Raw genomic sequence first — 16,498 nt, 5'->3', positions numbered from 1 at the left:
CCAGAAATCGGCAAGAGACGAGATGTGTTGTGACATAGGTTGGCCTTCATAAGATCGATTAGAAAATACGCCATTCTTTCGAGAAGCCTCAATATTTGTTGTGGAGAACTTCCACCATTCTGGTAAAAAGCTTCCAACAATATTGCTGAACATTTAAGGTACTTAACAAAGAAATTTATCTACGGAACAATGAAGACGTGTAGTTCTCAAGTTTGCCATTGTTCTAGAGGAAACAATTAGACGTCTTTTGGGAGCGGATTCGAATAAAAATTACACCTTAACGGCGTTTAAGCATTTTCATTTTGTTTGAATTAAACAGACCAATTTTCTAAATGATTTAGTTTCTTTTACGCACAGATAGATCTGGCGGGAAAGTGTAAATCGGCGCATTTTGCAACCACTTTAAAAGTTTTTTTTTGAATTTTTGCCCCCCCTACGCTTCGACATTTGCAATGGGACGCATGCGCTGGCTAATGCTAAAACACAACGAAGCACCTTAAGGAAGAGCTCGAAGGAATCCTTCGACCGAGTATCAGCTCTCGATGCCGAATATCTTAAAAATCACGATTAATCACATTTTTTCCCGAAAGTAAATTTCTACTGCTAAAGTAGCAATATTGCAAATAAAATCCGTAATATTTATTTGCATAAATATCAGAAGCCAATTTCTAGGCTCTGAGGTTATAAAACTCATTAGCATGCTGCTAACTCGTTTAGGTAATCATTACTTATTATCTATGGAAAACATTTTAATTTCTCTTTTAAAGACACAGCCGTAAGTAAATTAAATAGTAAAAAACACATTTCGCAAACTGATAAAAAAAACTCGACATATACCGCGCACCGTTGGCTCTAGCCCATTTCATAGGTGGTGGCAGAGTGTAGAAAAAAAATCAAATAAATAAAAGTGATCCTTTTGTTACACCATTTATTATATATGCCCATTTCACCGCATAGTAAATCAACAACTCTTGCATAAACCACTATACTTAAGTGTCCTCAGCCTATTTGACATGCAGTTTAAACACCAACAATATCACTTCTTATCGTTTCCTATCCTTTGACATTCAATTGCTTATTCAGTCATGCAAAAGAAGCAGCAAGAGTGAAAGTGGTCTGCATGGTCGTACCCTCGCGGTGGTACCTTGCTGAACGAGAAAGTCACTCTCTTCGTTTCGTACGGTCTAGTCCGTCCAGTCGGCTTTAAGTCGGTAACTTTAACGCGCCGCTGCTCGTTAGTTGATTGTTATTGTTCTTCTTTATTTTTTTGTTTCTCTAAAGAAGAAGAAGAAGAAGCATTGACAAGAAATTCCGTCAGATTTGGCAGTTTCGTGCGGTTGTAACGCGTTCGCAAGTTTTGGTTTCTGGATAGTGTCCACAAGGTATATTGCCGAAAACTAGAACTGAGCAGGAAAAGAGATGATCCAGACGAGTGGTTGAGACTCTCGAGTGAAGCATATTTCATAAACTTTAGATTTTCGTTGTCGACGCTAAGGTCTGACGTTCTAGGAAATATCTAGGAGGAGTTCGAAAATAAATGGGAATTCTCCATAATGATCAAAATTCAGTCGTCCTTACTAGCACTAGTTTTGGGAATATTTTTAATCCAAGCCGCAGATCCTCCTTATGAAAAAACCACGAGCAGCTTCCTGGAGTTCTCACCAACATCTACACCTAGAGTAGAAACCGTCACTCTTAACAATGCAGAAAGCATCAAGCATTTGCAGAGTCTCTATACAACTTTGCAGAACATACGAAGAGAGAATGTCCAGAAAAATGAATCGACGAAAAGAATTTATTCAGGTCTGGATGGATTTTTGCAAAAGCCGGACAAGACTCCAGATGAGAAAATCTTGGAACATAACTTTGTGAGGCCGCTTTTGATTCAGTACCAGAATATAATTCACAAAGAACCACCTTATAAAGAAGCAGATCAATCGGGGAGAATTTCCAAGGAAGATTATGTAGAGAATTTTAAGATTTTGTCCAAAGACGAAATAAACTTGCTACTCCATAGTGGAGAAAAATATCAACACAACCAAGATATTCAGGGAGATAATACCAATAATGGCATAGCAAATGGCTATGGATTGTCATGGCCACAGTCCGAGTATTCAATTCAGGATGTTGATAGCTCCTACGAGGATGAGGCAATTGCCTCAAGTGAGGAGTATGAAGTGGACGGGTTTAGAAAAGAGAAGGGCGTTGAAGTTGCGCATTTTAAGTTTGAGGATTCTCTCCATAATGCAGGCAGATTGAAACTTCCTTCGATTAACGGAGTTAATGCTCAAGTAAAAGAGAATACTGCGAAAGAAAACTTAGATCATCCTCTGGTGGCCTTGAAAAAAAATCGTGGTGATAGCGCCGCTCCAAGCAGTACTGAAGAGTTAAACCCTCCACCATCTGAAGGCCAGAATTATGGTACCATTAGACAATTATTGGCAAAAGCTGAGGAAAGAGACTTAATTAAAAAGATTGAAAACTATATGAGTTCTAATACAGACATTCAAGTCAAAGACACACGAAACAACCACTCAAGTGAAGACAGTAGTAAACATACCTATGAGGGTCCAGAACCTTCAATTGGAATTGATGTTCTTCCACTTGAATCCAATGGAGCACACCAAATTATTGAAGATCGCATGCGCAGTTTACATGGAATACGATCAAAGTCTCCATTTGGAGGACATTACAAAAGTGATGATAATAATGACGCATCATTAACAAGGAGGGACGACTCTTCAGTGGAGTCTGAAGATAACGAACACATAGGTGAAATTCTACCTCCAGATTTTAAGTTCGAGGAATCAAAGGTTGCCAAAGATCTAACAACATCAGTAGCGAATCCTGCACCGAAATACCTCGTCAGAAAATCATATGCCTATGACGATGGCTTTTATCCATTTCTTCCTCAGGATTCTTCTAGAACTCTAGTAACCTTTCCAGTCGAGAGATTTAGACCTGATTATGAGCCAAGTGGCGCCTCTGAAGAAGGCTACGATTCAAGTAGCTTTTCTAGCAAAAACAGAGCTAGGTTCAATGAATTATCCACTTACAGATACCCCAGAAGACTTAGGGGGCTTTTAGGACCTTTCGAGGCTGCGTCTTCTGTGGGTTATCAAGCAGTCAGAGGTGAGCAACCGAGAGAGTCGTACTTTGACCCTTCAGCTCGGTTCCAGACAGTTTGGGCTGGATCTTCCAGACGGCCGAGAGTAATTTTCCCAAGTGATCTTGTGCAATTTCGCGATCCCGTTAATTCAGGAAGTGCCCCCGCAGAAGAACCAGATTGGTTAGCTGGTGATAATAACTTGCAAGATTTGGAAGGAGTGGATAATCGTGATAGGGGTAAGCAGTTCTATTGCTTAAATGAACAAATTAATACACGAATCCAGGTAGGTAGCTCTTTGGTGATATGTGAATTATTATTGAATCTGCTAGACAATGTGTCTTTCTCAAGGTCTGGTGGAATTTGCATTCAGACAATAAGACTGTGATTGTCGGAAATTCGCATGAATTCATAAGAAGAGATTTATTAAGTGTTTCTCTATTTTGTTGCCAGATGGGTATCTCGTTAATTGGGCTACAAGCAGCTTTCTTAGGAAATAAAAGTTTATTGTTCTAAGTAGAAATGACGAAAAACGCCTACCTGAGGTTCGAAGTGCGTTGGTAATGTGAATATCAGTGTTTTTGATTTTTGAAGGTCCCTTCAAATCGCTCCAACATCTTAAGAAACCTCAGAAAACAAATCTACATATCTCGCATGACAACTCTGTGGTTCAATTTTTAATGCATCATTTATGGGACAGCCTGTATGCGCCATAAAGCCGCCCAGTAAATTCTGCGAGCCGTATTTGCTATTTCATAATTTGGTTTTGCAGTATTTGGGAATACCCATTGGCGATTACATAGGTACCAAATCTGTTACATCCGGGCTTAAACATCACTTAGATATGTACGTAGGTATGTCATGCACATGGACAAACCTGTTCATTACTTAATGTTGGGATTTTCAGTGAAATTTTGTGACCATATATAGGAGATTAAATGCAATTGGCACATGTTGTCATTCTCCGAAAAACTGGTGGTCAAAGCAGCAAATGCCAATATTTGTCCCGGAATATACTTGTTCTCTGAGCCTTTCGTCCTTCGGTATGATTTACCTTGCAACTTTCGCATTTTTGCCTATTGCGGCATATCACAAAAGAAAAACGTGCTCTCGCCTTCCTCTGTAAAACCGTGGTTAGCGATGATAAAGATTTTGGCATTTACAATACGTGTTAACAGGATGCTGAGGATCAGAACCCTTTGATCCTTAATATCAATTAGGTAGTCATTAAGCAGCGGCTTAATGCCTTGCTGTTGCAAGAACATACGCAATTTAGGAGCTCTAATGTAAATTTCACAGTTTAAGGGGGGAAAGGGCTGAAAGGGGAAAGGCCCAAATGGGTAACTTGGTGTTGGTTTGCATGAAGTTATTATCGAATACGTGGGACGTACTTCGTATGTGTCACGAGGCTCTGAGGGGTACCGTCTTACAAGGTACTAACCGTCCATTTGGTATTTTTTCGAGGAGTACTATCGGGCTCTTGGAACGTTTATTATATTTTATGACGTTCTTTCGGTGTTCGTCAGAGGAACCAGAAACAAAACAGAAAAATTTCATCCAAATGAATTTGACGAGAACGAAATCATAGCCACATAATTTCTAAAAACCATTATAGAGAATGTTATTACCGAGAAGAGTATCGCGTCATCATCATAAATAGAAGCAATTTCAAGATCGCGCAATTAAAGATTGAAAGTATTACCAGAAGGAAACTCAAACAGCCTCCGCGCACAGCGACATCATAAACAGTCTTTACTTTCACTCTGAATAAGAATAAGCGCTCGTAAATTTAGTAATATGAAGAACCCAGAACAGTACCACTGCCAAGAACTGTGGTTACCTATGTATTTTTAGCACCGCCCACGCACTACAGAAAGTTATGCATTATGTTGTTGAACGTATTTTGATTAAAGCATGGAATGTTGTACAACTTTCCCGTCGCAAGAGTATCACAAATAAGGCCCACTCGCATATACCTACAGCAAGATTCAATGATGTTTCAATGTCCTCTCAGAGTTTAAATAAGCACTTGTGAAAAACCGATGTACGGCTGTGTTCCGTGTCCTTGAGCGGCCGCCATCTCCGCCAAAAAACTCACGTGAGCCCTGGATTTCAAAGAGGCTGCTCAGCACATAACTACCTCGCCTCCGCTCAGCAAGGCAGTGTAACATCCATATGTATAAAAATTACATGCACCGGGTATGATCATAATCTACATAATTCTAATACGAGTGCGTGTTATGAGCGATGAGAATCAGAACAGGGACAATGGCAAACAATCTTTCTATGGTAATCTGAACAGAAGAATGTTGAGTTTTCAAGCGAATTGCAATAACTATTTAATGAAACCTTAAGGGCGCGGAACTCGGTCGGCGATAAATCGGAAAAAATCTGCTACGTGCTCGATTTCTGCATAATGCCAAATTGTCAGATTGCCTCAGGTACATCCCCGCAGTTATTCCGTCCATTGGAGCGCCACGTAGAGTGTGACGCAGACAAACAAAAAAAAATCAGTGAGCTTCACGGTAGATTTAATACCTTTCTGTTATCCTTCAAATAGCCGGAAACACTATCTGCGTCCAAGGGGCAACCTGTGAGTTCTTTCTAACTTGTTGGATATCAGGAGGCTTTATAGATAATCAGTGCGAGGGCCTTCTAAAGGCCTGCTGTTATCGAGGTGTTGCGAAGGCCGGACTCATAACTCAAGGCCCTGCAATAGGAACCATCGAGGCTCCGCCAGAAGGGCCGAGGAGTCGGGACGTCACAATGGTTGATGATGTTCGTAAGTCAATTTTTTATTTATTGGAATGGCATGATCTCCCTTTCGTGTTACTTAGTCTCCCGAAATGTGTAATCTTTTTGACTATCTAAGATTCTTTGCTTTGACGGTGCGTTGGGGCGCGGTGGACAACCAAAAATTGTCATAATAGTTGTTTTTCTAAACAACTTACGTAGGTTGGTAAAATCGTTCCTGACGATTTGGAAAATGTAAATGCTTTAAAGATATGATGGCTGCAATTGACACTTACACTCAAAATATCGTGTAAATACTGCAACAATTGAACTTCCAAAAGTACTAACGTTAACCTGCAAAATTGAGTTAAATTCTGCTTCCATTGGGAATTATTCACACAAATTGTCTTGTATATAAACTGTATTTTAATAAACGTTGTAAATACTTATTATGACACCTAAAGGAGAAGTGCTATTCTATTAAATAGAATAATTGACCTGCTCGTTTAGAATTAATCGAACATGCTCTGTGAAAAGCTTAAAGACCCACGGTGCAAACTACAGACTAAACAGTCAGAAGAACGCGCTTGTCTTTAATCGAATTAAGCGGTGGACTAAACTGTTGGCCAATCAAAAGTCTGTACTTTGCGGTGGCCCTAAGGCTTCACCTACCTTATGCTCGTTAATTGCATCGCTTCCGACTTACTAATCATGGGAGAGGATTTATTTCAGTTGGTGGAAGGTTAGGAAGGACTTGAATTAGGACTTGGCTGTCTACCGTACTAACTAATTTGGATTCTTTTCGTCTCAAGCGAAATAGTCTAAAAGACATCCGGTATGACGTTCTAGCGACCGGATAGTGCGGCATCCGCCGGGGCACTCACCCATTGAGACCCTCAGGTTTCTTACAGCCTTGCGCGACCCAGAATTGTTTCTGGGGGATATCGAAGGGCTTGAGGATCCGACCGAGACTTTGGTGCTGGTCGCCCATTTCTTCTTCGCGCCTCTATTGTGCGCCACATTCCAATCCCATCTTTCTTTCTTTTTTTTCTTTTAGGGCCGAGATTATTGCACTGAGGCACACTTCGTGGACCTCTTTTCCTTAATTATCGCACAAATGGCACTGTCACACCAGTTCCATCTTCTCTTGTCTTCGGTCATCCCGTTAGCGAGGGACGTTGGAATTAGGTTGTCCACGCATTCCTTCAAAATCGACCATTGGTGATTGCAGTGTTGTGCTCTCTTGACATGTGACTCAAGTTATAGCGCTAAACCTGAAATCAGCTGAAAGCGGAGCTTATAAAAAAATTATCAAAAATAGTTGACTTGTAAACGATAATCAACAATTATAGATAAACGCATGTAATAAAGGTTTAAAACTTTTTCTGCTTTTATCCTCACTTCGCCTGCGGCTCGATCGCAAACTTTCTTCTCGCTCTCAACGTGACGGTTACTATTCTCATAATGTAATGAACTATTACACAACCGTTCAAAGTCGAACGTAACAAGGATTCTCCTCCTGTGCTTATGGTAGGCAGGTACGTTTGCGTACCTAATGTGCTTTAAGTGTCTAATGCCCACTTAAATTACTTAAAATACCGCTTTCGATTTATTGAACTTGCGGTGAGTTTACGTTTGCAAATAAGCAGTAAAGGTTGACAAAAAGGTTTTTAGTGGCATGTCCGAGAGCGAAATAACAAAGAAAGAAGAAGAAAAATACTCGTGATGAGTTTGAGTTGATGTGTACAGATCCGTGTTCAATAGGCGTCAATTTCATATTCTCTCGGTCAAGTTCTCTTCCTTAAAGGTCAACATAGTACCAATTATCTGATTATATGAAAGTACCAGTGCAGATTTGTCAATGGTGCGTGCAGAACAGAGAACTCATGGAATTGCTCAGTGCAACAACCTTCCGACAACTTTTAACAACCTTGACTTTCAAATTTTTTGCACCGTGTACAATAACTTCACGAATTGGATAATTTGTAATCAGAAAGTGTAAATGAGAGAATGCTGACGATGATGTTATAAATTTCATGTTTTGTCATTCGGCACACTACAATTTTAATAGCTTTCCTTCCACTCTTTGTAATTAGAAATTGTCAGCAAGACCAGTATTTATCATCCTTTGCAAGTGGGACGTTGTCATTTCTGATGCACACCTGGTATAGAAACATTTATGCCCTTAATTTCTCGCCGCCATCGACCTCAGTGCGATCCGTCCTCCTGCCCATGTGGGTATATTCATTTCTTCAGCGTTGATTTCATTCGCTGCCTTCGAGGTATAAAGATCGTCACAGAAGTACCCAACCTGACATATAGATGGCGTATTTTGGTTTGCCAATATTACAAAGACCTAACCTCAAAAAACTTAAGCCTAAAGTTTCAGGGTTCTACGTTGATTTGCGTTTGTTTCGGAGCCGTTTTCAGTGAACGTCTTTAGAGATATTGTGAAGATGGAACAAATTGGTCATCGATACGCTGATCGACACTTTCATTTGAAAGGTCTTAATCCATCCAACGTCAAAGCGGAGTTAGATTTGTCTTCTTGAGGATTCTGGTCCTTTGTTAAAATCTGTAAAACATTGGGTGGCAGAGTTTAAACGCGGTCACACGAGCTGCCAAGACCAACTCCGCAATGGTCGAGTCAATGACACTCCAGCTCCGACTTCTTCGGAAGACCGACGTGATTCGCACTTGAGAGGATATGAGAAAGCTGTGCTCAAGATGGATGTCGCGATCACTCACAATTGAAAAAAAAATTGTACCGTGAGGATGTTTCGAGGGAGTGTTTGGCTAATTTTCGCGGCAACAAATTCATAACCATGGATGAAACAGGGGTCCGTTATTTCACTCCTCAGACGAAAGAGCAGTCACAACAGCACGCTCCAAGGGAAAAAAAGAAGGAAGGAAGTTTCTAAAGAACGCGAAAACCGTTCCATATACAGGAAAGATGACGAGGACAGTTTTTTGGGATGCGCGGCAGATAATTTTCGTCGATTATCTCCCTAAAAGAAAAACAACAAACGGAGAATGTTCTACATATTTATTGCAGCGTTTGAGCGAAGAAATTTGGAAAAAGCGACCGCATTTAGTGAAAAAGAAAGTCTTGTTTCATCAAAACAACTCTTCAGTCCACACTTACGTCATCACGATGGTCACAATCAATCAGCTTGATTTCGAACTTTTTCCTCATCCACTCTATTCGCCAGATTTAGCCCCTTCAGATTATTGTCTACTTCCAACCTTAAAAAGGGATTTGCCAATAACGAAGAGGTGGAGTCTGAGGTTGATAAATATTCCGAAACATTCGAAGCTTCTTGCTATAAACAGACCATCGAAGCCATCGAAGATCGCTGGGAGAAGTGTGTCAATTTCGAAGCAGACTGCGTTGAGAAATAATGTAATATTTCCATTTTTTTTCTTTCAATATTAGGTCGGGTTCTTCTGGAACTATTCTCGTAGGGTTCCTTGGCACGAAACCAACTTTTTTGGGAAAACCGTGCGTCTGACTAATTCTTCAGTTGTGAAAGATTAATTAAAAAACACTACACTACAGACTTAGCGCGTGAATCCGTCGTCCGCTCAATTATACAATGTGACTGGGCAAAGTTCATCTCGCATGGTCGGATGACGGATGCACGAGACGAAAACTTTACATTTGTTCCAAAATTGGAGAGGGCGATTATTGATCTCAACTCTGTTTATTATTCCTTCGTTCAACTTACAAAAACAGAACCCGCTGAAAAACTGTGTATTACGTTATTTGCAGTTCGATATTCTTTGTTTCAGGGTGCGGAATCTCGTCGACGAAACAGCAAGCACAAAGGCGTATCGTTGGAGGAGACGAGGCAGGATTTGGTACCTTCCCTTGGCAGGCATACATCAGAATAGGATCTTCAAGGTGAACTTTTTACTAAATTATAAGTATAAAAATTATCGATGTGCAGGGGCTTTCGAAATGCTGCAGACCATTCAGGACCATCCTGTATACAGTATACATCGAGAATTTAAATCGGTGACACATAAGGCTTAACCTGAACTAATTTCATGCACAAGATAGGAGCAAACAATGCATAAGAGAAACCCGATTCTGAGGCAATTTTTAACAATGCACCACGTATGTCTGCAATAAAATTGTCTGCGGATTAACAGAACCCAATTTGTGCACTAATTGAATACACAAAATAACAATAATTGACTATTTGTTGAGTCGTTGAAAATGGATGTAACGGTAGCGGATATTGAACAATTCGTCGGGTTAAAATTGCGTTCAAAGCAATGGCATCAACATTTTGTAGTTGCCAAAGAACAACTAGGTAGTGTATTTTCATCCATTAATTAGTTCCTTTGTTCCTTTAATAACTGGGTCTATGTTATACCTCATGGCCGTGCAGAGGTTGTGTCTATTGTATGAGTATTTGACCTCTAGAACAAATTTTGTTTTCATAATATGTATTAAGTATTAGTTGGTTGGCTTTTGCACACATGAGAACCATTTATGAGAAGAAAATTGCGAAACGTGTCTTTATGAACCAACGATACGTCGTGATCTACTGAATTTAATGAAAATTTCAACTCATTTGCCACTGCTGGTCGCATCTCGATTGATTCCTCAAGAGTGAAGAGTCGAAATCTCAATGAACCTCGTTTACATGCCCATTTTTCATTTTTTTTGAATTTTATTTTTGCTCTCAACGTAGTCGAAAATTTGCGGCGTAGGTCACGTATAGCCCCCCACGTACGGTGAACGTAGACGTCCGTTGCACCTAGTTATGAGAACGATTAACAAATGCGTTTTGACGGAAACCTAGTTAGTTATTTCGTGATGTTGTTCAATTTACACGTAGATCGCCAAAAATTATGAATCCAAAGCAACTCATAAATAGTGATAATACGAGTATACTTAAGTATTACAAGGCTGATTTGAATTCTTGATGTGCTTATTTCGTTCCATCAGCCGTGCATCCATTTCATAACGTAGCAAGTTCTCGTCCTGCCGAAATTGCATGGATTTATAACGAATATTGTCTCGGTTTTATAATTCGAGTAATTGGCTTCATTAAAAATATGCACAAAATCATCTCTTCCATTCAATTCTACACGAGGTGTCCCTAAACTATCCATAAAAGAGCTCCGACCCCGATGGCCAAGATCGAAATGCGATTATTGTGTGCGTAAGTGTCTCGATCCGAAATCCACCGGTTTCGTGAATTTCTGATCGATAGGTTCTGCTAAGGCTTCCTGAAGCCCTGGTCACGAAACCTGGGACACCCTGTATGTTTCGCTAACTACTGGCTAATTAGGAACTGATTTAAATTTTGAAGCTCCTATCGTTTACGCACAAACGGGTACAATTAATATGAACTAAGTAATAAAATTACAAAATGGAAATTTGCATGCCAACCTGCTTTGCGGTCATTTCATTGATTGCAATTGATTATTACGCATAGACAGGCCGTGAAATTGAACGTAAATGGCCACAAGATAAAGCAGATAATTGAGAAAAATAATAAAAAATAAATATTGACGTTAATTTTTTCAAGTTTCACAGCGTGACAATATTTCCGCAATTGTCGAGCAGTGGCGAAATGACGCGCTTTTTGCACCGTCTCACAGTCACTGACGGACCTTCTTAAGCCGGTATCATAATACGCTATTTCGAGTTATTCTAGCTTCTCTGATCGCTTACCTAATGCAACATTACTGACTGCCCGCTTACAAGGAAGAATATTAAGTTGGCCTCCATATTGTAATATTCAATTTACATCGCACCGGCACGCAATAAGTTCATGATTGACATTGATGTTCGAAAGTTAGCAATTCATTCAGGCGAGACAACAGTAAGGTTACTACTCCTAACTGATTAAAATGACAATATAAATTGAAAACAGACAAATGTGGCAAAATGACCATTACGCGATTATCGCGGAATGACGAAGGAAACATGAGAAAAAATGCGGAATATTTTGCCATACCGACGTGTCGATCGGATGCGGCGAAATGAGCTGTTGTATGTGGGACATGGATAGTTGGACACCCTTGGCCGGCAGGGATGTCCAGTTCGGTCCTAAACTATCTTGCTCGCTGTTTACGTGCCCGATCGGCCAAGGTCCCTCTCCCGAACGGGGGTTAGTTCGAAAGCAGAACCGGGGATTGGCGGATCGACCCTGTACCCCGGAGGAGGGGGCACCCTGAATGTTTGTTAACATGCGTTTTTCAATTAATGTCGTCTTTCAAATTCATAATATTTTCCGATTTACTATTACACCCTTAACGACCTCGTCTCGCGAAATTTCACTCGTTACATAATGTCCATTCTTATGTTATACCGGATGATCAAAAAAGTAGCGCACGAATCGATCATTTCCAATTACTATTACGGCCGAAAATGTATTCAAAAAAAGCGTTTTGGAGTTTCTTGTTATTTACCATCAACAAACGCTCCTCAGAAAATCAACACATACTAACAAGATTCGATCGATGACCTCCGGGTGAAAGTGATGGCCAGCTGGCCTGAGGCCTGTTATAAGGCTCATACACTCATTGTGTAATGTAATAATGATCATCAACTTGTTTTAAAGATTAACGGTTTGCGAAATGTTGTTGACTTCAGTTACCGTTAGGATTTTATAATCCTTTACACAACTGACTACCGTCTTCGATACGCGTTGTTCCATATTAGAAGCGTTAATTGGTTGAACTTGATGGAAGGTGGAGACTGGATTAATGGTAATGGATTTATTTACCTGCCTATCACACTTATGGTTGGTGTAAGAAAAAATATATTGAGAGAGGTGCTCTGAAGAAGAGGGACCGAATCTGGACACATTATACATGGCGTCTTGACCGTATGGCAATTTGAATATGTTCAAGTTGAAATCGGTAGAACTGCAGCCTGTCGCAATTTGTTAGGAAATTCCTGTTTTCGTTCCACAACTAATTACGAAATGAATCCCGTTTCAGGTGTGGTGGTTCACTGATCAGTCGGAGACATGTGGTCACCGCAGGACATTGCGTGGCCAGGGCAGCACCGCGACAAGTCCATGTAACGTTAGGGGACTACGTCATCAATTCTGCAGTGGAGCCACTTCCCGCCTACACTTTCGGAGTTTCCAGTATACAGGTTTGTAAGTTTGGAACACATTTTGCACGACTTTAAACTGAGTTATGAAAAGTAAGTATTTCACGACGTTTCAAATGGTTTATCGCTCAACTACGACTCGATCACAACATTCTCTCACTATAAAAATTAAACCCCCGTAGGAAAAACGAAATCAATATCTCTTGCACAATCAATCACGTTGCCGACTATTACACCGGGTGTTACTTCACCTCGTGGATTTCCTTTACCATACAGATTTCTTCGGTAATCATATTATACGGGAGAAAGTGGTGGGCAACCTTAAGCAATGTTACATGAGGAGAAAGAAAGTAGTCGTGATTCCTGCCCAATGTGACGCCACCTCGAACATCACTTTCAATTTTGATTGCCAATTTACGAAAATTAACATGGACTAGTTTTTTATTTTAGTTTCTTGCTGCGAGAAATGGAAAGGTCAGGGACTGATGTTGTTTATTGCGAAGGTAAAAGTTTGATGGTCAACGTACCATGAATGGTGTTTGATCTTGATCGTGGCATTCGCAGCAGCAGCCGGCGCTGCTGTGGTCTATAAATAAGTAATAGTGCTTGAAGTTGTACGCGGTTACACACTAATTTAAATGTCACTACAATAGTTCCGCCCAAATAAATTTATAGGGACAACTGCATGAGCCTCACATAGTAGTTCAACATAACTTTCCTCAACTTGACCTTTCACTTTAAAACCGATTTTATCTATGTTCACATTTGGAGACTCGTCAAAGTAAACTTAACAGTTACAGAGTTATACACGGTGTCCGGAAATTAAACTGCATTATTCTAGCAAAATACAGCTAAAAATAAGACAAAAAATTCATATAAACATAAATCCACCAGCTCTTCGGGTCCGAGACGGAGGGAGTAGCTGCATCCCAAGTTGTTTAACCCCGTGTCCCCCTCTCTCTCGAAAAGGAGAAGTTTGCGGGTCTATGTTCATATGAATTTTTTTTTAATTTTAGGTTATAGAATATACTGCTAAAATTATGCAACCTCATTTTGGGACACCCTGTATATGGAATAGCCGATTCAAATGAATCACGCAGAATATTATTACGTTTTTGGATTTTGTAGGTGATTGTAAGTATTTTCTAAAGAGGTTGCTCCATATGTGTCCCCTCAGTGGTTTTTGAGATAATGGTGTGTGAAATTTCACTTTTCCGAATTTAACTATCTTTAGCCTCGTTTTATTTATGAAATCAGGCAAGTCAATTCGGTAAGAGACCCAAAACATATTTTATATTAGGTAAAGTGCTTCCTGAAACCCATCACGGGGACAGAAAAAGCAAAATTATACAATTTGATACGAGATATGTTTCTAACGAGTATAAATTCGTTACAAACAGCTCACTCAAATTAATGTGCATCATTTATGGCCATTTGAGCGAACGTTTTACCGGCAAGAACGTGCCCAATTTGAGGTAGTTATAACCTCTACGGATTCTTTATTCCATTTTGCTCACAGTATCTCGACTGATTGCACAATTTGTTAAAAAATTGTGAAGATTTGCGGGAGTAAAATAATGAGCTTTTTAAAATGGAAATAAAAATAACTCGAATTACCATTAAATTTTAAAACGATCTAGTCGTATAATGTTAGGGTACCTCGCGGTGCAATTTTCAAATCGTTCCTCTTCTTGGATATTTGGTAAATTGAAGTGCAAAAAAATTTTAAAAATCTGTGCTGAAATCGGTGCATTCTCAATAGGTTCATCCATTCTTCAAATTCACGCCTCAAGCTGATCGATTCGACGTGGCCGTTCTGAGACTAGATAGGGCAGCCCACAACCTGCCACACGTGACCCCCATTTGCTTACCAGCCAAAGGAGAAAACTTTCTTGGAGATGTTGGGCATGCCGCAGGTTGGGGTGCTCTGAGTCCTGGATCTAGGCTGAGACCTCAAACATTGCAAACTGTAAAAGTTCCTGTGATAGATAACCGACAATGTGAGAGATGGCATAGGTATGTAACAATGAATGAAAGGTTCGCCCTCTGAATTAATATCTAAACACATAACCTGGGTTTAGACTTGGGGCTGACGTTCCATTTTATCCCCCTAATGCACGAAACTCAAAGTCAAAAGTGACTTTATCAAGAGAGTAATTTTCATAAAAATTACGAACTAAGAACATGTAATTGGTTATCTTCTTCCTTTCCAACCTTGGATGATTTGCAGTTGTTCACAGACAACGATAATATTGAGAAGTTTGCACGTCTTTGACGTTCTTAGGCTTATCTACTACCTCCTCTATTATGGTTTAAAATTTTCTGGTGACAATACTTTTTCTAGATCTAAGGGTATTCAAGTTACTATCTATGATGAGATGCTGTGCGCGGGCTATAAAAACGGAGGTCGGGACAGTTGCCAAGGTGATTCCGGGGGTCCGCTCATGCTCCAGAAAACAGGAAGGTGGTACCTGATAGGGATAGTGTCGGCGGGATATTCCTGTGCTCAACCTGGGCAACCTGGAATTTATCATCGGGTAAGGTAGAAATACTTCACTCATAACAATCAATTAATGCAATCTTAGTGAAAAGATTGCGATCGATTTAAGGCCCAAAAAGGTATCACCTTACAGATAATTTTGAAATATTTAACGTGTGTAGTACCATTATTTGCAATTAAGTATAATATATCAATAATTTGTTCGATTTTAGGTGGCAAATACCGTGGACTGGATCACTAGGGCAGTGGCATCTAGATAATAGAGACAGTGACTGGTGTCTATGCTCTGCAAATTGAAATAAAAGGAATCAATGCCAGATTACCAAATTTAGATTTAATGGTTTCCAATCATTTGCTTTGTTTGCCTTTGTGTGGTAATATTTTTTAATTATGAGTGAAAAAATTACGAGAATAAACCACTTCAACTCAACATGTTTCGTTCGGTAAACGAATTAGAGCAACCCATCAAATGCAAAACTTAATACACTTTTTAAGTCTTGACATTGTAAAATGTTTTAATTATTTTCTTTGAATAACAAAGCACTAATGTTGGCAACCTAAGGCTTTATCTTGAAAAGATTAAAGTGATAGCTTTAGTTTTATTATTTATTTTTGTACATAATAATAAATGTTTGTTACGTCAGGTTTAATTGTATTTGCTGTGAGATTGTAGAAATAGAAGATTGGGAGAGTCGATGCTGAATAATCGTAAGTCAGTTTAAGACATTTAATTATTAAATTATTTTTAACAAAAACACCACTGACTGTGAAATATGCAAGTTAGGAAAAAATAAGATGAAAATTCCAAGGATGCACGTAGAGGCCAATTCGACCTAGTAAGTTAGCGATCGCCAGAATTTTAATAAAAAAACTGTTACTAACGATTAAGTTTGTTGAAATGATCAGTTTAATTATAAAATCTTACTAGTGTAGTTATCGGGTAAGTTAAGAAAAAAATAAAACGATTCTACAACTTAAATTTGTGTAACAAATTAATACCTACATTATGTTCTAACCACTAAAGGATTTTTAAAATATTATCAAGGATTTGGATCGAGTACTTTTTAAGTATAAT

The 16,498-nt window shown here is 39.4% G+C and overlaps 1 protein-coding gene across 2 annotated transcripts; it reads left to right on the top strand.

Annotated features, from left to right (window-relative positions):
• The first annotated feature begins 1,158 nt into the window (after nt 1-1,158).
• Nucleotides 1,159-16,388, top strand: LOC136348697 (uncharacterized). Of its 2 annotated transcripts, XM_066299771.1 has the most exons (7): nt 1,159-3,345; nt 5,667-5,888; nt 9,632-9,743; nt 12,806-12,965; nt 14,686-14,939; nt 15,268-15,460; nt 15,636-16,388. In XM_066299771.1, exons 1-7 carry the CDS (start codon nt 1,554-1,556, stop codon nt 15,681-15,683), a joined length of 2,781 nt encoding a protein of 926 aa, XP_066155868.1. In that variant the 5' UTR covers nt 1,159-1,553; the 3' UTR covers nt 15,684-16,388. The 2 variants fall into 2 exon arrangements, with proteins under 2 accessions (XP_066155868.1, XP_066155869.1); XM_066299772.1 differs by lacking the exon at nt 5,667-5,888.
• Nucleotides 16,389-16,498: the final 110 nt, after the last annotated feature.

Source organism: Euwallacea fornicatus, chromosome 34 (genome assembly GCF_040115645.1).
Source record: "Euwallacea fornicatus isolate EFF26 chromosome 34, ASM4011564v1, whole genome shotgun sequence".
In the NCBI taxonomy this organism is placed as follows: domain Eukaryota; kingdom Metazoa; phylum Arthropoda; class Insecta; order Coleoptera; family Curculionidae; genus Euwallacea; species Euwallacea fornicatus.
Note: the sequence above shows the minus strand (reverse complement) of the source record. Positions and strands in the feature narration are given on the sequence as shown.

Bases quoted from the DNA above. Each gene is read 5' to 3' on its own strand.
- LOC136348697 (XM_066299771.1), top strand. From the start codon at position 1,554: ATGATCAAAATTCAGTCGTCCTTACTAGCACTAGTTTTGGGAATATTT. The intron at 3,346-5,666 runs GTAAGCAGTTCT...TCCTTCAAATAG, and splicing joins AGTGGATAATCGTGATAGGG to CCGGAAACACTATCTGCGTC. The intron at 15,461-15,635 runs GTAAGGTAGAAA...GTTCGATTTTAG, and splicing joins AACCTGGAATTTATCATCGG to GTGGCAAATACCGTGGACTG.